Genomic DNA, 22,740 nt, shown 5'->3' with positions numbered 1-22,740 from the left:
ATACTACTCTCTTCAGAGAATAAACCAGGGAGGCGCCTGGGTGGCTCAGTTGGTTGAGCGTCTGACTCCTGTTTTCTGCTCAAGTCATGTTCTCACAGTTCATGAGATCAAGCCCTGCATCAGCCTTTGTGCTGACAGAGCAGAGCTTACTTAGGATTCTCTCTCCCCTCTCTCTCTGCCCCTCCCCCTGCTCATGCACATGCTCGCTCTCTCTCTCTCTCTCAAAATAAATAAATAAACATTAAAAAGAAAAAAAGAACCAGGGTTATTAAGTGGAGTGTGACTGGGATGGTGGCATGGGAGCGAGGGATATATTAAGTAGGGCATGGTGAAGGAAGCCTTCGCTGAGGGATAACATCTGAACAGTGACTAATATGATGAAAAGGAGCCAGCCATGAGAACATCTGAAGAGTGTTCCAGGTGGAGGAAATAGCAAGTGTAGACCTTGAGGTATGCATGAGCTTGACCGTTCAAGAAACAATTAGGAAAGCCTTTGTGGCTATGATGGGGTTCTCGAGCAAACGGCTAAGAAAGAATTCTTGAGGCCTCTTTGGTGCAAAGGGGTGATTTGATTATAGCCGCAGGACAGAACCTGTGGGCAGAAAGAGCTGCACTGGGGTTGTGAGGAGTGACTGATTATATACTTTTAAGTCAGTGGGGTTAGGGATAGTGTAGTTTCTAAGGAATTTGAAACCAAGGCTTTCAGGACCTTGAGGGGCTAGCTACTGTTAAGACAAGGCTACTCTTATTTTTAGTCTTTAATAACACAAAAACATTAAGGAAGTAAGGCAGCCATGAGTTGCTTGAGGAAGGTCACACTCTGCAGGTTTCAGGTGTCTATCAGGGGGCTGCAAGCTGTAAAGAGATTTAACTTATGTTACATTTCTCTTGCCTTTGTTTCTCTCATCAGCAGATATGGTGACCGAGGGAGAGAGAGCTTAGGAACTGTGGTCAGAGATACAGGCAGGAACCAAATTATGTGGGGGCTTTGCATTATGTAGAAAGGAGCTTTGAATTTACTCTATGCTTATTAAAGCCTCGGTGTATTTTAGACAATAGAGTAGTGTGATCTGATTTTTTTTTTTTTTAACCGTTTATTTATTTTTGAGAAACCGAGGGACAGAACATGAGCAGGAGAGGGACAGAGAGAGAGAGGGAGACACAGAATCTGAAGCAGGCTCCAGGCTCTGAGCTGTCAGCACAGAGCCCCATGCAGGACTTGAACCCACAAACTGCAAGATCATGATCTGAGCCGAAGTCGGACGCTTAACCGACTGAGCCACCCAGGCGCCCCTAATTTTTCATTTTTTAAATAGCTGTTTTGTGCCAAATGAACTAAAGGGGTTTAGAATGGAAGTAGGGAAACCGGTTAGTATAGTCAAGGCCAGAGGAGGCGAAGGCACTTGGACTTGTGGAAATGCCGGAAGGGATCAGGTGTAGAATACATAGAGTGCATCTTGACAGTAGAGGAATGATGTAGGTGTAACACACCACATGCAACAGCAGTTAAAAGAGGTGAATTTGGTGGTGGGATGGCGTGGGGCAGACAGTTGATTATTTTTTTAAATTATAAGCCTTGTGATAATATTTGACATTTTTAATTATTCTGATTACCATATTCTGTGTCTTTAGAACTCGACCTAGTGTATGGTTCCCCATGTTACCTACTTCATATGAGTTCTGTGATAGGAAGAGCAATTTAAGGTGAGCCCCGAGATAGATCCACATTTTATTTGGACTAATTATAGAAACAGAACAAAGGAATGAACTATGGTTATCCTTATTTCTCCTTCTGGACTTCTGTAAACTGCAGACTTCTTTCTAACATCATGGGTGTCTTCCCCCGAAGTAGTTTCTAAGTCAGAACTTTAAACATCTCCAATCCAATGTGGTTTTTAACTTTTGAAACATATCTCAGTTAATTGGTAGAATGTTAGTTAATTGCTTTTTCAGGGCAGTTAATCAGCTCTATTGATTCCAACACATAGCTAGATATAAATCTGATCTTTGTTCAGCAATAACGTATTGATTTGGATTAAATACTGTCTCCATTGTTGTCCATAGTGGCTTTGGCGCTTCTGTAGGATTCTTCCCAAACATGTGGTCTGATTCATGATGTGCTTCCCACTGCTAAGTGTTCATACATGGCACCTAGCCATCCGGGTTCCCTGTCCCCCTTCGATGTCTTCCTGGATCTCTCTTTCTGATGTTAAAGCAGTCTATGAGGGATAAATTTATTTGCCTTGAAGGAAAGTTGGTAATTAAAAGCTTTTTGCCGCTGAAGAGTAGTGGTATTTATAGGCTTTCATGTGAAACAATCCTTATTTTTCTTTTAGAAGTTATACTTCGGGGGCACCTGAGTGACTCAGTCAGTGGCACGTCCATCTTCAGCTCAGGTTGTAATCTTGCGGTTTGTGAGTTTGACCCTCACGTCGGGCTCTGTGCTGTCAGTGCAGAGCCCACCTCGGATGTTCTGTCCCCCTCTCTCTGCCTCTCCCCCCCCCCCCCCACTCGTACCCTCTCAAAAATAAATAGAACATTTTAAAAAATACTTTGGGTATACCACTTGCTGTATTATTAGAGTCATCTTTTATTTTTTATTTTTATTTTTGTTTTTTGGAGAGAGGACAAAAGTGAGCAAGGGGCAGAGAGAGAGAGAGAGGGAGAGAAACGGGGCTCACCTGGAGCTTGTGTTGTTGTTGTTGTTGTTTTAACGTTTATTTATTAGAGGCAGAGAGAGACAGAGCATGAGCATGGGAGGGGCAGAGAGAGGAGGAGACACAGAATCTGAAGCAGGCTCCAGGCTCTGAGCTGTCAGCACGGAGCCTGACGTGGGGCTCAAACCCATGAACCACAAGATTGTAACCCGAGCTGAAGCCAGACACTTAACCGACTGAGCCACCCAGGAGCCCCCTTTTTCAAAATTTGTTTTAACATTAATTTATTTTTGAGAGGGAGAGAGAGAGAGAGAGAGTGTGCAAGTGGGGGAGAGACAGAGGGAGACACAGAATCCAAAGCAGGTTCCAGGCTCTGAGCTGTCAGCACAGAGCCTGATTCAGGTTTCAAACCCATAAACCATGAGGTCATGACCTAAGCTGAAGTCAGATGCTTAACCGACTGAGCCACCCAGGTGCTCCTTTTTTTTCCCCTAAACCTGGGGCTTGTGTTTACCAGAAGTGGGGCTTGTGCTCACCTGAAGCAGGGCTTGAGGTCACCCGATGTGGGGCTCAAGCTCACAAACTGTGAGATCATGACCTGAGCTGAAGTCAGATGCTTAATGCCTGAGCCACCCAGGTGCCCTAAAGTCATCTTGTAAAATTTTGATTTGAGGTGCCTCGCTATCTCAGTCGGTAGAGCATGTGATCTTGATCTCGGGGTTGTAAGTTGAAGTCCCACTTTGGGTGTAGAGATTACTTAAAAATAAAATCTTTTAGGGGTGCCTTGGAGGGCTCAGTCAGTTGAGCCTCCAACTCTTGATTTCGGCTCAGGTCATGATCCCAGGGTTGAGGGATTGAGCCTAGGGTTATGGGATCAAGCCTGGAGTTGGGCACCATACTGAGCATGGAGCCTGCTTAAGACTCTCTCACCCTCTCTCTTTGCTCCTCTCTCCTGCTCTCTCTCTTCCTCTGCCTTTGCCCCTCTCCCCAACTTGTGCATGAGTGCTCTCTCTCTCTTAATATTAAAAAAAATTTTTTTAATCTTTATTTTTAATGTTTTAGTTTCTTTGAGGGAGAAAGGGCACAAGTGGAGGAAAAACAGAGAGAGGGGGAGGGAGGGAGGGAGGGAGGGAGGGAGAGAGAGAGAGAGAGAGAGAGAGAGAGAATCCCAAGCAGGCTCTACACTGTCAGCACAGAACCCAAGGTGGGGCTTGAACTCATGAACCATGTGATCATGACTTGAGTTGAAATCAAGTCGGCTGCTTAACTGACTGAGCCACCCAGGTGCCCCAAAAACAAAACCTTAAAAAAAAAAGATAAATAAAATAAAATTTTGTTTTATTCTTAAATATTTTGAGGTTAAAATCTTTAATGTTTTGGTTCTTTTTCTTTTGTTTTTGCTTGCTATGTTAAACACTAAGACAGATACGCATATGTATGTCTTTTTTTTTTTTTTAATTTTAGGGAGAGGATGAATGAAGGAGAAGGGCAGAGGGAGGGAGGGAGAGAGAGAGAGAGAGAATGAATCTCAAGTAGGCTCAGTGTAGAGCCCAACACAGGGCTTGATCCCATGACCCTGGGATCATGACCTGAGCTGAAATCAAGAGTCCGATGTTCAACCGACTGAGCCACCCAGGTGCCCCTAAACAGATATTTTAAGATTCTTGAAAATGCAGTTTAGAAGAGTGATTATGATTAAGATCATGGGGTCAGGTGTCCGATTGCCTGGATTTGAATCACAGCAGTGTGACTGTAGGCAGGTTTCATAATTTATGGATGACTCAGTTTTCTCATCTGTAAATGGAGAGAATAAAAGCACCTATCTCATAGGGTTGTTGTAAGGATTAAATAAGTTAATATATGTAAAGCACTTAGAACAGTGCCTTAGTGCCTAATTACTTTTATCATCTAGCTAAAGATGGAGTAAGGCAACCTCAGTAACTGACATGGACTCTCCATAAAAATAAAGTGCTTTGCAACTGTTTGGATGATAAAAATCCTGCTCAGAACAAGTAATTTCCCAAAAAGCCATAAAATCTCTATAAAGACTAGATTTCTGCTTCTCCATTTAAGAGGTTTGGTGTTTTCACTAAAGTGAAATTAGTTAACATGGTTGAAGAAAAAGGTTCAATCTGATGTTTGGGGAATAAGGGGAAAGCAGCAAGAGATAAAGAGAACTAACACTTATGATTCACCCACTATGATTGTCTGGTACTGTGCTAGGCACTTTGTATCTCCTTTAATCCTGTGTCATTTTTTTCAACCCAGGGAAGTGGATATCATTTTTCCCTTTTCATGGATGAGGAAACCGAGGCCCGGATTAAAAAATTTGCCCAAAGTATGATGAACACACAGATGACTGTATCATAAATGAGAATATATGTGACATAAAAGATAAAAGGAAGTGCTAATGGTGGCTAAAAGAAGCAAGAGAACATACCCAGTTAGGGTTTTATTTATTTATTTATTTATTTTGTTTTTAACATTTATTTATTTTTGAGACAGAGAGAGAGAGAGCATGAACAGGGGAGGGTCAGAGAAAGAGGGAGACACAGAATCCGAAACAGGCTCCAGGCTCTGAGCTGTCAGCCCAGAGCCCGACGCGGGGCTTGAACCCACGGACCGCGAGATCATGACCTGAGCGAAGTTGGACGCTTAACCGACTGAGCCACCCAGGCGCCCCTCCAGTTAGGGTTTTAGAGGAAGCAGACTTTTAAAATGACCCTTCAAGAGTAGAGAAGGGTTTGACAAGAGTGTGCCAACACAGATGCATTCAAGCACTAATTCTTGAGTCCATGGCATTTGAAAGTACAGATAGATATCTGGGCCCTTCACCAGTTCAGCGTCTCTGAGGGGTGCGGGCCAAACAGTTGTGTTTTTTAAAAACTTACTTATTTATTACTTAATACAAGTAATATTGCTGTGTTGCCAAGATTGAGAACTACTGCGCTGGGGACTTAAAATGTTTGGGCTGAATTTAGAGTATTACTAGTTATCCATTTTGTTTAGAAGTAAAACAGGGGACATTGTGAGAAATTGGCTGAAAAGCCAAATTGGCTACCAAATTTTGGAGAGCTTTGATTGGCAGAATAAGAAATTGTATTTGTTTTAAGAAATCATTTAAGGTATTTGTTTGTTGTTTTGCTAAAAAATACGTTTACATAAAATTTACCATCTTAATGTTTAAAGGTACACTTGGGCAGTATTACGTATGTTTACATTGTTGTAAGACAGATCTCCAGACCTTTTTCGTCTTGTAAAGCCAAAACTCTATATCCGTTAAAGAACAACTCCCCTTTCTCCTCCTGCCTCAGCCCCTGGTAGTCATCATCATTCTACTTTCTATTTCTCTGAATTTGACTACTTTAGATTCCTTGTATAGGTGGAAGCATACAGCATCTGTCTTTTTATGAGTGCCTTATTTGACTTAGCATAATGTCCTCAAGTTTCACTTATGCTGTAGCATGTGACAGGATTTCCTTCTTTCTAAAACTGAGTGATATTCCATTGTATGTATATACCACATTGTGTTTATCCATTCACACATCGATGAACATTTGGGTTACTTCTACCTTTTGGCTATTGTGAATAATGCTGTTGTGAACATAGGTGTACAAATATCTCTTTGAGACCCTGTTTTCAATCCACTTGGATATATTCCCAAAAGTGAGATTGTCGGATCACAAGGTAGTTGTACTTTTAATTTTTTGAGGAACCTCCATACTGTTTCTCATTGTGGATGCAACCATTTTACAGACCTGTCAACAGTGCGAAGCAACACTTGCACTTGTTATTTTCTGGAGTTTTTTTTTATAGTGGTAGTCTTAATGGGTGTGAGGTAATATCTTATTGTTTTTCACTTGCACTTTTCTCTCATGATTACTGATGTTGAGCATCTCTTCATATACCTGTTGGCCATTTTATATCATCTTTGAGGAGAAATGCCCTTTGCCCATTTTAATTCAGTTGATTTTTTGTTGTTGAGTTAGAGTTCTTTATGTATTTTAGATATGAACCCCTCATCAGATGCATAATTTGCAAATAGTTCTCCCATTTAAGGTTTTTAAACGTGCTTTTTTTCTGTGTATAAGATTTACCTGAAACTAATATACTGAAACTAATAATACATGAAACTAATATAACATTGTGTGTCAACTATACTAAAAAAAATTTTTTTTTTAAGATTTAATTCTTGGTATTTAATTAATTACACCAGATTTGGATACTAAAGGAAATTATACAACATAATTACACCGAAGTTCTTTTAAGTTTAGGATAAATTCACTGGTGTCTTTACTGGTTTAAATGTACTTTCATCTTAAGGAAGGGATGGAGTGGGTGACTTGGAGAGCTCCTTCCTGGTTTTAAGAACAGTGAGTCTTTGTGTCTGAGAAGCCAAATGGTGATTATAATAATCTCTATTTGTAAATTTTATTATTTGTTAAAATATTTGTGCCTTGTATTTTTATTGTATTATTCCTTCTTTAGGATCTCAGACTTCTTAATCAAATTATATTTGAGAAAAACAAACCAAATGTAGAATTGTGTCTTTTTTTTTTTTAATTTTTTTTTTAACGTATATTTATTTTTGAGACAGAGAGAGACAGAGCATGAACAGGGGAGGATCAAAGAGAGGGAGACACAGAATCTGAAACAGGCTCCAGGCTCTGAGCTGTCAGCACAGAGCCCGACGCAGGGCTCGAACTCACGGACCGCGAGATCATGACCTGAGCCGAAGTCGGCCGCTTAACCAACTGAGCCACCCAGGCGCCCCGAATTGTGTCTTGCTTTAAACATTTTTATTTAAAAATCTTATATTTATAGAAAAGTTGGAAAAATCGTAGTTTACCCAGATTTCCATAATGTTAATACCTTATTTTTTTTTTATTTTTTTTATTTTTTTTATTTTTTTTTTCAACGTTTATTTATTTTTGGGACAGAGAGAGACAGAGCATGAAGGGGGGAGGGGCAGAGAGAGAGGGAGTCACAGAATCGGAAGCAGGCTCCAGGCTCTGAGCCATCAGCCCAGAGCCTGACGCGGGGCTCGAACTCACGGACCGCGAGATCGTGACCTGGCTGAAGTCGGACGCTTAACCGACTGCGCCACTCAGGCGCCCCAATGTTAATACCTTATATCACCATAGTAACATGATCGAAACCAGGAAATTAACATTGGTATAATACTATACTAAATTGCAAATTCTAATTGTACCAGTTTTTCCAATAATGTCCTTTTCCAAGAAACCGTATAGGATTTCACATTGGTGTATTAATTACATCTTGTTAATCCAATCTGTGACAGATCCTGAGTCTTACCTTGTGTTTCATGACCTTGGCACTTTTGATGAGGACTGGTCAGTTATTTTGTAGAGTGTCTTTTAATTTGGGTTTGTCTGATACTTTCCCATGATCAAAATGAATTTTTATATTTTTGGCAAGATTACCACAAAAGAGGTGTTATGGCCCTCTTGGTGCATCATATCAGCGGGTTACATGATGTCGCTTAGGTTATTAGCTTTGAACCCCCAGTTAAGGTGACGTATGCTAGTTTTTATTGTTACAAAGTTAAAAATTTTCCCTTTGTAGTTAATAAATAAGGAAAATACATTGAGACTCTAAATATTCACTTCTTGAGCTTTCTCCCTCTGATTTTAGCATCCATCTATGGATTTTGCCTGTAGCGATGATTACCATAGTATTTGCCTGCTGATGATTTTGTATTTTCCTCATTACATCTACATTTTTTTTAAATGTTTTTTAACGTTTATTCATTTTTGACAGAGAGAGGCAGAGTGCGAGCGGGGGAGGGGCAGAGAGAGAGGGAGACACAGAATCCAAAGCAGGCTCCAGGCTCCAGGTTCCGGGCTCCGGGCTGTCAGCACAGAGCCCGAGGCAGGGCTTGAACTCAAGGACCTTGAGATCATGACCTGAGCCGAAGTCGGAAGCCCAACCAAATGAGCCACCCAGGCGCCCATTCCTTCTACATTTGTAAATTGGATTTCTTCTGTAAGGAAAAGCTGTTTTCCTTCTCTTCTTATGTGTTTATTCATTTGTTTATGTCAGTGTGTACTCCTGGGCATTACTTTTATTCTAAGAGTTATAATTCAAACTATTATTATTTATTTTTATTTGCTCAAATTGTTCCAGTTTAGGTTTTTGGAAACTCTTTTAGATGTTTTTTTTAAGTGTTTATTTTATTAATTTTGAGAGGGAGAGTGAGCATGCATGGCACAAGCAGGGAAGGGGCAGAGAGAGAGGGAGAGGGAATCCCAAGCAAGATATGGGGCTTGATCTCAACAAACTGTGGGAAATCATGACCTGAACTGAAATCAAGAGTCAGATGCTCAACCGACTGAGACACCCAGGCGCCTTGGTCTTTGGAAATTCTTTTAGATTGGCTTCTGTTACCTCTGGAAAAGCCCCCATCCTTTTTCACGTATGTTCTTATTTTTTGGCACCACAGGATGTTCCAGGCCCACCTTGTATTTTCCCTGCCCCAACCCTGGATTCAAACACAGAAACCAGGAGCAGTGGTACCAGAGAACATATTTAGAAGTCAAGATCTGGGCACTAGGTGTACTCATTGCTACTTTGTATCTGTGCTTCTAGGCCCTCCTATCTAGGATACAACCCCCCCCCCCCCCATATTTATTTCTATATGTATCTATCTATATTTGAAAATCCTTGACTTCATACCAATCCTCTGATTCCAGTCCAACACATCCCTTTTTCTTATTTATACCTTCTTTTCCTAACAGTGAGAAACCTGGCTTTCATGTACACTATACTTATTTGTTTAGTTCTAGTGTACACATAAAGTAGTTTTGGAATTGCTTAAGAATTCTGAAATGGATTTACTAGAGTATGTTTCTTTATAATTCTTTTTACCTTTAACCCTACAGTATCCAATGAAAATACCTCTTTCCATAGTTATTTAGGTAGGTTATTTTCTTCCACACTTCTTTTTGTGGTTATTTGTTTGTAATATCATTAGGTTGATTCGTTACTGTTTGTTCCACTTGGGGGTCCCTCCGTATTCTGGTTGATTTTATTTGTGTTTTTTTTGGTACCTGAAACTTACTGTAGTTTTAACAGACCAAACTACATAAAAAGGCATATACTCAAAGGAGTGTTGCTCCCTTCTCATTCCTGCCACCCTGTTCCGAAATCTCCCTTTTTCCTACCCCCTTTCCCACTCATCTATCTCCTTTAGATAACCAATCTCTTTAGTTACTGGCTTACCTTTCCTGTATTTTTTTTTAAACGTTTATTTATTTTTGAGAGACATAAAGAGACAGAGCGCAAGCAGGGGAGGGGCAGAGAGAGAGTGGGGGAGACACAGAATCTGAAGCAGGCTCTAGGCTCCGAGCTGTCAGCACAGAGCCCGACGTGGGCCTTGAACTCACCAATTGTGAGGTCATGACCTGAGCCTAAGTCGGACACTCAACCAACCAACTGAGCCACCCAGGTTTCCTGTATTTCTTTTTCACAAACGAGCATGTATGTCTATGTTTTCTTTTTCTCTTTTTACTTTTTTCAAAGAGAGAGAGCATGTGTGTGAGCAGGGGAGGGACAGAGGGAGAGGGAGAGAGAGAATCTTATGCAGGCAGGCTCCATGCTCAGTGCAGAGCCCAATATGGGACTCGATCTCATGACCCTGAGACCATGACCTGAGCCAAAACCAAGAGTCAGATGCTTAACCAGCTAAGCCACCCAAGGCTCCCCTGTGTCTTTATTTTCTTATTATACTTCTTTCTTATGTGAAGTGTAGAAAGGTAGCGTACCATAGGTATTTTTTTAGCTTTTTTTCCTCTTAACAGTATATACTGGAAATTACTACAAATCAGTCCTAATGATCTTCTTTTTTTATATAACTATATAGTACTCCACTATGTGGATGTACCATAGTTTAATAAACACCTACTTATGAACATTTTGACTGTTTCCAGTAATTTTTAGTTATAAGTATTGCTATAGTGATTACCTAGTGGTATGTGCATTTTTGAAGTGTTTTAGAAGTGGGATTTCTGCATCCACAGTTAAGTGCATATGTAATTTTGTTAAATATTACCATGTTTCCCTGCAGAAAATTGTACCAGTTTGTGGTCTCAACAGCAGTGTATGAGACTACCTATTTTCCCAGAGCTGTGCCAACAAAATGTTGGCATATTTAAAACAAACTTTTTGCCAGTCTGATAGGTGATAAATGGTATATTGGTGGAGTTTTAATTTTCATTTTAAAAATTATGAATGAGTTGGATCACTTCCTCATGTCAAGATTTATTTTGATAACTTTGTGAATTGTAAGTTTACGTCTCTCACATATTTCTGCTAGAATCTCAGGTCCTTCACCCTTTACTTTTTAAGTGTTCTTCTACATTAGTGATGTTAGCTCTTTGTAGTATATGTTGTGCATGTTTTCTTCCAGTTTGTCAGTTGTCTTTTGATTTTGTTTGATGTTTTTTGCTATGTAAAAATTTTTATTTCATGTAGTCAAATTTATGGATTTTTTTCCTTAGAATTATGACTTAACTGGTATTTTACAAATACTCATTTCAGCTAATATTTACTGAGCTTTTCAAGTACCAAACGAGTACTAGGCACTTCATATCAAGTTAAAATTAAGTAATATGGGGAAAATTGGAAATAAGCTGAGTTTTAAAGAAGTCTTGTGGTTAGAAGAATTATACTATATCTATAAAATAAAATACTGTGTAACAAAGCTTGTTTTCAAGAATATTTGGTGAAATGAAAAGATACTTATGTTGTTAAGTTTTAATTTTTTTTCTTTTAATGTTTGTTTATTTTTGGGAGAGAGAGAGATTGGGAGCGTGTGAGCAATATCAGGGGAGGGGCAGAGAGAGAGGGAAACACAGAATCCAAAGCGGGATCCAGGCTCTGAGCTGTCAGCACAGAGCCCGATGAGGGGCTCCAACTCATAGACTGCGAGATCATGACCCAAGCCAAAGTTGGACACTTAGCTGACTGAGCCACCCAGGCGCCCCTGATGTTAGGTTTTAAAAAGCTGCCTCCAGGGGGCGCCTGGGTGGCGCAGTCGGTTAAGTGTCCGACTTCAGCCAGGTCACGATCTCGCGGTCCGTGAGTTCGAGCCCCGCGTCGGGCTCTGAGCTGATGGCTCAGAGCCTGGAGCCTGCTTCCGATTCTGTGACTCCCTCTCTCTCTGCCCCTCCCCCGTTCATGCTCTGTCTCTCTCTGTCCCAAAAATAAATAAACGTTGAAAAAAAAATTTTTTTTAAAAATAAAAAAAAGCTGCCTCCAAACTACCTTTGGTATGGTACAGTTTTTCAGAGAAAATACTACTTGTAAAAAATATATATATATAAATGGAAGTACTCTAAAATGTGGTTATCTCTAGGCATTAAACTATGTATGAGTTTTATTTTCTTCATATTTGGTATAACTTTGGGCAGTTATCTAACCTCTCTGCCTTAATTTCCTCATCTTTCAAATGGGCATAATATGTAGTAACTATCTTATATGTGTTTTCGGTATATGGTAAGTATTTTACAAGGTAATGCACTTGAAACAGTGCTTGGCCTACAGTAAGCTTTCTCTGCTAGCTGATATTATATTATTTCTCTACTTTAGCCACAGATTATTGTTCTTACAAGAAATGTTTTTTTAACATTGTGTTCCATAATAAATGTAAAGATATGTGTTTATATGCTAAGTTTGAAAGTAATAAATGCTCATTGTAGAAAATTTGAAAAATATAGAACAGCATGAAGAAGAAAAGAAGTACTACCAAATATATAATGTGATTATAAATGGCAGCTTATGAACTCTCCAATTGCCAGGAATCTTAACTATATTTTAATTCTTTTTTTAATGTTTGTTTTATTTTTGAGAGCACGAGCAGGGGATGGGCAGAGAGAGGGAGACACAGAATCTGAAGCAGGTTCCAGGCTTCTAGCTGTCAGCACAGAGCCTGACTCAGGGCTCAAACTCACAAACCATGAGAGCATGACCTGAGCCGAAGTCAGACTCTTGACCTATTGAATCACCCAGGCACCCCTTAACTATATTTTAAAACTTGAAGTGAAGAAATGATACATTTATAATTTTTAGATACTCTGAAAATTTCCTTTGTATCAAGTTCAGGAGAAATCAGCAGGTTGTTTGCCTTTAAAAAAAAATTGTCTAAATATAAATAACACGACTTAAAAAGGTGTCATGATCTGGTTTATATACAGCCTTATCAAGATGAGATCTGAAAATACAAGCCAGAATGCTGCTTGAGTCTTATCCCTTTCTTTCAAAGTTACTGCACTTCAAATATATGTTAAAGGTGTCTTGATAACTAACGCTTACATTATTTATATATCCTTTCAAGCAGCTCTTCTCCAGGTGTGAGAAAAGAACCTGATGTGCCCGTGTTCCTTGCAAATTCTGTGCCAGCGGAGAGTATAAGCATGTGCTTACAGAGTGGACCAACAGAGGGTGCTAGTAACAACCCTGTAACATCAGGTGAACCCAAAACTGAGCAAGCGATACAACCCTTGCCTCCTCAACCATCAGACAGGCAGAAAATATACCAGGATTTATTGGTAAGAAATGTAATGCATTTCATTTTTTCTGAGATGATTATTTAGTTTAAAGTAGACTAGTTAAGCCTTTCCTGTCTTTAAACTGATTGGGACTTTGATATAAAAAGATTTCCCCAAATTAATGATACATAATTTATTTCCTTTAGCTTTTTGTGATTATGATAACCTAAATTCAGTATAAGCATGCCAGTCATCAGATACTTAGATAGGTTGAGGGGGGGGGGGGGTGGAACCTGATTTTAAAACAGAAGTGTTGATATTATGCCAAATTCAAACTAAGCTAGTACCAGAAAAAACAAGCAACAATTTGCAGGAAGTTTGAAAGTTGAAAAGTAGGAGAATATTGATGATAATATTTACTGAGTTCAGGTAAGCAGATTTTTATAGAATATTTAGCTTAGTCTAAGAAATAAACTAAGTAAAGGGAATAATATAAAGATGAATATGGTAGTCTCTGCTCGTGAGAATCTAGGGGAAATAGCACATGGATACTAGTAGCAAGCAATTATAGGACAGGCCGAGAAGTGCTATAAACAAAGGCAGCATGGACTAAAAAGGGATAATTCTGGTTGGAGGAAATAGTCACCTAGTCGTCTTGGAAAAGTTGGAATATAAACTGAGACTTGAAGGTTGAATGACCCTGGCTGTCACTTCCATCCAAACTGTAGACTTTGGAACACTGGATGTCTCCATGCTTCATAGGGCCCTAAGTACCCATCAATGAACACATAATTGTTATTTGCCCGCGGGGTCCTATACTGGTGCTAGCAGCTGTGGCTCAGCGAATGAAATGTACTCTAATGCCAGGAAGGCAGAGATAGTATCACAGGTCATTCTCATTCAAAGGGAGAAAGGAGAAGAGTCAGATTCTGAACATAAAGATCTAATTTATAACTCTGAAACATTACCATTTTCCTTTCTTGAGAGACAGAGTGTGTGTGTGCACAAGTGAGCGAGGGGCATAGAGAGTGGGGGGGAGGGAGAAGCAGGGCTTACCCGAAGTGGGGCTCGTGTTCACCCAAAGTGGGGCTTGAGCTCACCCAATGCAGGACTTGAACTCACAAACCGTGAGATCATGATGTGAGCCAAAATCAGATGTTTAACCAGCTGAACCATCCAGGTGCCCGAAACATTACCATTTTTCAAACGAAAGCATGATTTAGAACATTAATTTATAGCTACTATAAACCCTTGAAAACACTTGAAATATTACTGAAATGATTTTAAATTTGGTTTTAAAATGAACAAGTTCTGGGGCGCCTGGGTGGCGCAGTCGGTTAAGCGTCCGACTTCAGCCAGGTCACGATCTCGCGGTCCAGGAGTTCGAGCCCCGCGTCGGGCTCTGGGCTGATGGCTCAGAGCCTGGAGCCTGTTTCCGATTCTGTGTCTCCCTCTCTCTCTGCCCCTCCCCCGTTCATGCTCTGTCTCTCTCTGTCCCAAAAATAAATAAACATTGAAAAAAAAAATTAAAAAAAAAAATAAAATGAACAAGTTCTGAACAGACGTTCTAAATTTCCTCAGAGCCTGATGAAATCATTTGTTAAGATGGGCTTCCTTTATAAAAACCCCATAGTATAAAAAATTTCCAAATATATTTGCTTCTTTATAGAATTTGGCAAGATATTATTTCGCTTTTCCCTGGCCTTGCTTATGCTGCTATTTACACTTTTGTTTCCTAAGATTGTTAATAGTGATTTTTCAAATACATTTTTTTTCATCAGAGTCAAGTGAACCACCTACTGAATAGCTCCTCCAAAGAAACTGAGCAGCCGTCCACCAAAGCAGTAATTATCAGCCATGAATGTACCAGAACACAAAATGTTTACCATACAAAGAAAAAAAAACGTGATTCAGGGCCAGCAGACAAAGATTGTGTTCTTAATGCAACCCTTAAACAACTAAGAAACCTTGGAGTAAAAATTGATTCTCCCACTAAAGTGAATAAAAATGCACATAAGGTGGATCATGCCAGGTAACTTTAAAATTTGTTTTAAAAGATCAAACAAAATTGTAGATGTATTGCAGCAGTCTCATGAGAAAAAGTATAAGCTCGCCGCTCCATTCAATTGATGCATCATGAATTCAGGGCCTACTATGTGTGTGATGACTAAGAGATCATCTCTACCCTTTAGGGTCTTCATTTTAGTAGGAGAGTAGGTTTTATATACATAAATCCCACCTGGGGGAAGATGCCAACAAAATGCTCTGGAAGGCTTGGAGAAAGAAATGGACTTTACTCATTGTTGGTGTCTAGAAGGCCTTCCTGGAGGTGCTAGGGTCTGCACCACCTATTGGACGTTCGGTTATGCAGTTGTATCGACTAAAAGGCAAAAACATTCCTTTCCCTAGAAATGGGTTTTCAACAGTCTAGTCATACAAACCTTACTTATTGCTTACCGATTACAATTGGCCATATTTTTCTGTTCAGATTCTTCTTCATCAAAGATGATCTTTATCACATACTTATTTTTAAAAGGATAAAAATCTGAAAATTGTATTATTAAGGTTAGCCTGTTTTCTGTTAATTATTTTTGTTTCATAGTTGCAAAAGTAGCATGGTCTCATGTTTTAAGAAAATATTAAATAAAAAAGAGAAAATATTAAATAATACAAAGAATATGAGATAAAATGCAAAAGCTCCCACTCCCCAAATTCCTCAGTTTGACTCCTCTTAACTGTTTCTTTTGCGTTCTGCAAAAATGTTGTGCATATTCAGGTGTATATGTGTGTGAAGAGTGTTCCAATCTGTTTTTGTTTTGTTTGCTTAACATTATGTCTTAGATACTTTTCTTTATAGGTATATGTAGTTCTTTCTCATGCATTTAAACAGCTGCATAATACTCTGTTGTACACAGAATATAGTGAACCTGACCTCTGTTAATGGACTTAGACTGAATCTCTTATTTCTTATCTCAAACAATGCTAAGTAAACATCTTTCTACAGGAGCTGATACAAATATCTTTGTAGGATCAACTCTTAGAAGTAGGCAGGATCAGAGGATATACGCATTTAAAGTTTTGGTAGTTGTTGCCAATTGCCCACCAAATGAGTTGTACCAGTTTATGTTCCTACCAACAGTATAAGAGAGTAAGGCTAGCATTTTTGAAGGTTTTATCTCAATACTGTGAGACAGAGGCTGTATAACGTCTGTTGGAATATACAAATTATCCTGCTATCTGTGGAACACTGTGTTTTGGTGTGGTGCCTTTGGGGAGTAGTTTTTAGGTAATTATTTCTTCGTAGTGGTTACCCAGTTTTAATGTCTTTACAGTAAAACAGTGGAATTAATAAATTTTCAGCATATAATGAACTTGATTTGTTTTTTAGATGCTTAGAATGAAATGGAAAGTAGAGCCTTTTGATTTACCATTGTGGGGTAGTCATTGTTTTATCAAGATTGTTCTGTTCTTCATTTACATAACAATTTACATTGTAAATCTATACTATGAAAATTATATATGCTCAGGGTTGGCATTTTAGAAAATGAAGAGAATGTCATTTGAACTAATAACATCCAAAGAAAATCAGTTTTTTAAGAAACAGTTTTAGGGGCACCTGGGTGGCCCAGCTGGTTGAGTGTCTGACTCTTGATTTCAGCTCAGGTCATGATCCCAGGGTTCAGAAGGTCAAGCCCCGTATCGGGCCCCACACTGAGCATGGAGCCTGCTTTAGATTCTCTCCCTCCCTCTCCTTCTGTTCCTCTCCTACTTGCACTCACTCACTCTCTTTCTCAAAAAATAAAAATTAGGGGGCTGGGAGGGAGGGGAGGGTGATGGGTATTGAGGAGGGCACCTTTCGGGATGAGCACTGGGTGTTGTATGGAAACCAATTTGACAATAAATGTCATATATTGAAAAATAAATAAATAAATAAATAAATAAATAAAGCATTTTCAGTATGATTCCAACGTTAAAAAAAATAAATAAAAATTAAATTAAAAAAAGAAATAGTTGCAATTTTACTATATATACAATTTTACCATTTTTCTTTATGAATTTTAATACTGTGGGCTATGCCCATTTTTAAAATTTGATTACCAGTTGAAAAACTCATAGATATACGTTCATAGGTAGGATTTTAATTTCATATAAGATAATTTTCTCAAGGAAGTGAAAGCCAATATGAAAAAAATTGTTTTTCAGTTCGAAACAATATGTTAAATTAGGTATTTCCATAGAGGGGTAAGTAACATAGTTATATCTTTATGTGAAAAAAATCTTTTAGATTTTATTATATGGTATAAGTTGTATAAAATATTGTAGAACTTTGGAAATAGAACTTGATATTTGTTTTCATTGTCAAAGTAATATAAACTTATTTTGTAAAATGTAGAAAAACCATATTCATCCCAATCAAACTCATTTATTATTAAAACTTTGCTTTTGTGTTTCCTTTTCTTTTTCTAAAATAATTTTTTAATTCTGGAGAATTTCTTTTTTTTTTTTTAATTTTTTAAAAATGTTACTTATTTTTGAGAGAGAAGAGAGAGTGTGTAAGCTGGGGAGGGGCAGAGAGAGAGGGAGATAGAATCTGAAGTGGGCTCCGTGCTGTCAGGACAGAGCCCGATGCAGGGCTCGAACTCACGAACTGTGAGATCATGACCTGAGCCAAAGTTGGACGCTCAACTGACTGAGGTACCACTCTAATTTTTCCCCCCTCTAAAATAATTTTTAACAGCAACCATTTATTGAGCGTTCATAGTGTGTCAGGAACTGTGCTGAATTTTTATGCAGTATTTTTCATTTAACCCTTAGTAATCTATATAGTAGACACTATTATTATTCCTGTTTTATAGATAAGGAAATTAAGTACCAATTTGATCAAGGCCCCCATACCTGTGATTTTAAACCTACTCTCTCTAATTCCAAAGTCCATAGTTTGTTTTTTGTTTTGTTTTATTACTGTTTTGCTCTCTTGCTCATTTAATTTTTTGGTGAGGTCTGATGGTGGTGTATAGTTTGCTACTTTGTGTTTTGACCGTGTTGTGTCTACCAAAAAAAAACCAAATTCTTTTTGGCTTTACACTGGGAAATAAGCATGTTTTCCAAATTGTTGTAACTCTTACTAACCATCATCTTTAATGGGGATATATCCTAATCCATTAAGTGGGATATATAGCATTTGTTTACCTAACCCTTCCCTTTTGTCAGAACAGAAAAGAACTTGTCAAGTTGGCTTCAATTTCTATTTTATTTTTTTTAATTTTAATTTTTTTTTAAAAAAAGATTTTTATTTGGGGGGTGCCTGGGTGGCTGAGTCGGTTGAGTGTCCAACTTTGGCTCAGGTCATGACCTCGTGGTTCATGGGTTTGAGCCCCACATCGAGCTCTTCGCTGTCAGCGCAGAGCCCACTTCGGATCTTCTATCTTCCCCTGTCTATACCTCTCCCCTGCTTGCGCTCTCTCTCTAAAAAATAATCAGACATTTAACGAAAAAAAGATTTTTAAGTAATCTTGACCCCTGACGTGAGGCTTGAATTTACAACCCTGAGATGAAAAGTCACAAGCTCTTCCAGCTAGCCAGTCAGGCGCCCCAATTTCTTACTACTTAATTTTTTAATGTTTGTTTATTTTTGAGAGAGAGAGGAAGAGAGAGCTCAGGGAGGGGCAGAGAAAGGAAGACAGAGGATCCTAAGTGAGCTCCTGCTCAGCAGAGAGCCTGAGAGCCCAGTGCAGGGCTCAAACTCACAAACGGTGAGATCATGACCTGAGTCAAAGTCAGGCGCTTAACCCACTGAGCCACCCAGGTGCCCCTTTTGAAATGTTGCTGTAATGAACATCTTGTTGCAAAGATTGCATTTTGTTTTTTTTTTTTTAGTTTTAGGATTATTGCCTTACAGTCTCAGAAATGGAAAGACTAAGTCAAAAGGGTAGGAAAATTTTAAAGCTGTTGTGACATTGCTTTCTGAAAGAGAAGGTTTTATAGTCTTACCAGCTATATGTATTATTTCGCCAATACTTTCATTCATTTTACTTCAATAAATACTTATTGAGCTTCTATTTTGAGCCAGCTCTGAGAGATATCATGGTATACAAGATAACCTGTTGAAGACATCTTTACCCTCACAGAGCCCATTGTGCAGTGGAAAAGACACATAAATAGTCAACTATGATATATTCTGTTACCGCCTATGAAAAGGAAGGATATATATAGTATGTTGTAGAAACACATAGGAGAGGTACCTAACATTAGCAGTATTTTCATACTGTATTATAATTACCCTATATTAAAATTGTCCTTTTGAACATGTGTGCTGATTTAGACCAAAAATATATTAAACTATTCTTTTTTTTTTTTAACGTTTATTTATTTTTGGGACAGAGAGAGACAGACCATGAACGGGGGAGGGGCAGAGAGAGAGGGAGACACAGAATTGGAAGCAGGCTCCAGGCTCCGAGCCATCAGCCCAGAGCCTGACGCGGGGCTCGAACTCACGGACCGTGAGATCGTGACCTGAGTCAAAGTCCGACGCTTAACCGACTGAGCCACCCACGCGCCCCTAAACTATTTAATTTATATTTTATTGATTATTAATGGCTTCTGCATATTATTATGATTAAAAATGAAACCACACTGAAACTGTTTATCCAACACAAAGAAGTGAGATTTTGTTTGTCATTAATCTTAGGCTGAAAGAATCTAAAGCCTAATTAATTAATTCATATTGTTTTTTGTCTTAAACTGTTCTGTTTTTTAACAACTTTGTTGTTGTTTAATGTTTGTTTTTGAGAGAGAGAGAGCACAAGTAGGGGAGGGGCAGAGAGAGGGGGAGACACAGAATCTGAAGCAAGCTCCAGGTTCCCAACTGTCAGTATAGAGCCTGACTTGGGGCTCGAACTCCTGAACCATGAGATCATGACCTAAACCGAAGGACACTTAACCGACTGAGCCACCCAGGTGCCCCAAACTAATTTTTTTTAGTATAATCTCCTACCACTGTCTGCCAGCCTTCCAGCTTACCCACCATTGGGATTTGCAGGGTTCCTCACTGTTACTTTCACCTGGGATATTCTTTTTCACCTTTCCGCCTGCCAGAATCCTCTTATCCTTCAAGGCTGAACTCAGATGGCAGCTCCTTTGTCAAGCTTTCCTGGGCCCCTCACCAGAATATTGATGTTTTTACTCAGACTACCTTGTTCCTAATATATCCTATTCTATAGCCTGTTCTTGTGATAGGTTTTCCAGCAAGATCATGAGTAGTGTATATCTCTGAATCTTCATTGCTTCTATCACACTTGGTGGGTCTTCCATGAGTCATTTGCTGAATTAGTGAAATCCCATCTGTTTGGGTCATTATTGAAGCATACAGTGAATGCTTTATTTTTAGCACCTCTTCGGTACTTATTGTCCGTATTTGTGGCCTTGTTACCTTTTAACATCTATGAGTATAATATAACTGGTATGCTTAAAAGTTCATAAGGCAGGCGTTTAGAATTTAAGGTACATTTTCCTATGGAAATAGTGTTACAAATTATAGTTTAGTAATCCAGGAAAGTACTCTTTATAATTCTTACAATCTACACTGTTCCCCTAGTTTATAAACCACCTATTCTTTGTCATTGTACCTATGTGAGAACTCATTTCATGTATAGACTTCGGAATTAGATCCTCCCACCAGATGAGTAACTGAGACAAGGGAAGGAAGATTTCCTTTCTGCTTTCCAGGTTCAGAACTGCAGAGATTAGGAGGGTCCAAAGGCAGGAGAGGAATGAAAGAAGGTGCTAAACAAGTTTACCCCTAGAAATTGTAGGGAAGATGGAGATTGTGGTTTGAGGTCTGGCAGCAGCCTCTACAGGCATATTTCCAATTCCTTTCAAATTCAAAACAGATCTTAAGCAGTCTCTTTAGTCGCTTCCTTCCTTTCTACTTATTAGTTGAAAACCCAGTGTAGGATAAGTAGGAGTTTACTAATTGGTATTCAAACAGAACAATAAAGTCAAAGTTAGTTTTCATCTTTAAATAAGTTGGAATAATTTTTGTAATTTTGGAATAGTTGTTGGCCTGGGACTCTCCTATAGAAGCATAAATGGACTCTCATCATCCTTCTGAGACTGTCCATCTAATGAGATGCTAACATAGTATATTTGTGCTCAAGGCTGTTAGGATTTGATTAGTGAGTGGCCTCCTGTTGTTTCTCATCTTTAATTACCCTAGTGTTTATATGCATTCGTTTTGAGCCTTATTGATCTGTTTTGTTTTCAAAGTAGTGTTGTTTCCCTAACCCCTAATTGAAATTAGCTAGCTGTGTTACACAACGAAACTTGAAGAACCTTCTAAACTGATAGTGACTGGTTTGTGGATGTATATAGATTCTTTAGCTATTCTATAATAAAAGATGTAACTCAAATTAGACCTACTTTTTCTAAATATTTAGCATTTTGAATTAGAAGTTTTAGTTTATTTACATTAATATTATCTCTAGAGATATATATTTTTTAACATGTACAGGTCTTCTGATTTAATATGCAGATTGCTTATAATTTTGAAGAAATAGGCAAAGAAAGTAGAAAAGATTTTATATTTAGAAAATATTATCACTGTGAACATTTCATAAAAGAATAATGTCTAGATATATTGGTGTCTCTTCCATCGTATTAAGTACCTAAGTACCAAGAAGATTAAGGGAAAATTATAAGGTGGTTTTAAAGACCAACATTATTGAGCACACTGTTTCATTGTTTGATGATGATATCATTGGTTTCAGGAATATTAACGGTTGAAAATAGCTTCTTCAAAATTTCAGATACTTCTCAGAATGAAAATACCTGCTCATTATTTGGGTTTTATGGGGGTAGGGATGCAGACAGTGGCTGGCACATACAAAACAACTGAATTTCTTCATCGGGTGATATGCAAAATTACAGTGTATTTGAGTAGAATATAATGTTTACCACAACAAACAGTACACAAAAGACTCTAATTTTTAGGGAACAGAAAAACTGATACCAAAATAATAGTGAAACACAGGGTGGTAGAGCCCTAGAGAATAAGGCGACCTGGGCTCAGCTTTTCAATTCTTAGCTGTTCAGCTTAGGCAAATTAGTGGAAAAAAAAAAAATCCCTATTCCTTAGTGTTTTCAGCTATAAAATAAAGATAATAGTACTTATTTCTTTAATTCATACAGTAAATATTCAGTAAGTGCCTACTATGTGCCAGACACTGTTTAGGCACCAAGGATATTGACATGAGGTGGTGGATTTAAAAATACCTGCCCTCATGGGCTTTCATGAAGGAGCTAGATGATAAATAAGAAATGTGAATTAGGGGCGCCTGGGTGGCTCAGTCCATTGAACGTCCAGGTCAGCTCAGGACATGATCTCACAGTTCGTGAGTTCGAGCCCCTCATTGGGGTCTCTGCTGTCAGTGCAGAGCCCACTTCAGATCCTCTGTGCCCCACCCACCTCTGCACCTCTCCCTCTCGTGTTCTCCCTTTCTCTCCCAAAAATAAACATTTAAAAAAAAAAAAAAAAAGAGGGGCACCTGGGTGACTCAGTTGGTCGAGTGACCAACCTC

At 38.7% G+C, this 22,740-nt stretch overlaps 1 protein-coding gene across 14 annotated transcripts in view; it reads left to right on the top strand.

Moving 5' to 3' along the window:
* The window catches only part of STIL (STIL centriolar assembly protein), a 65,698-nt gene that overhangs the window by 40,495 nt on the left and 2,463 nt on the right, over positions 1-22,740 (top strand). For 13 of the 14 annotated variants that reach the window (XM_040470156.1, XM_040470155.1, XM_040470151.1 and 10 more), the window contains 2 exons: positions 13,012-13,225; positions 14,947-15,197. In XM_040470156.1, coding sequence (XP_040326090.1) covers positions 13,012-13,225; positions 14,947-15,197 — 465 coding nt within the window. The remainder of the gene's footprint in view (positions 1-13,011; positions 13,226-14,946; positions 15,198-22,740) is intronic. The other variant, XM_040470152.1, reaches the window with a different exon arrangement.

This window comes from Herpailurus yagouaroundi, unplaced genomic scaffold, assembly GCF_014898765.1.
Source record: "Herpailurus yagouaroundi ecotype Mexico unplaced genomic scaffold, PumYag 77, whole genome shotgun sequence".
In the NCBI taxonomy this organism is placed as follows: domain Eukaryota; kingdom Metazoa; phylum Chordata; class Mammalia; order Carnivora; family Felidae; genus Herpailurus; species Herpailurus yagouaroundi.
The sequence above is the reverse complement of the archived record's forward strand: the minus strand, read 5'-3'. Positions and strand labels throughout refer to the sequence as shown.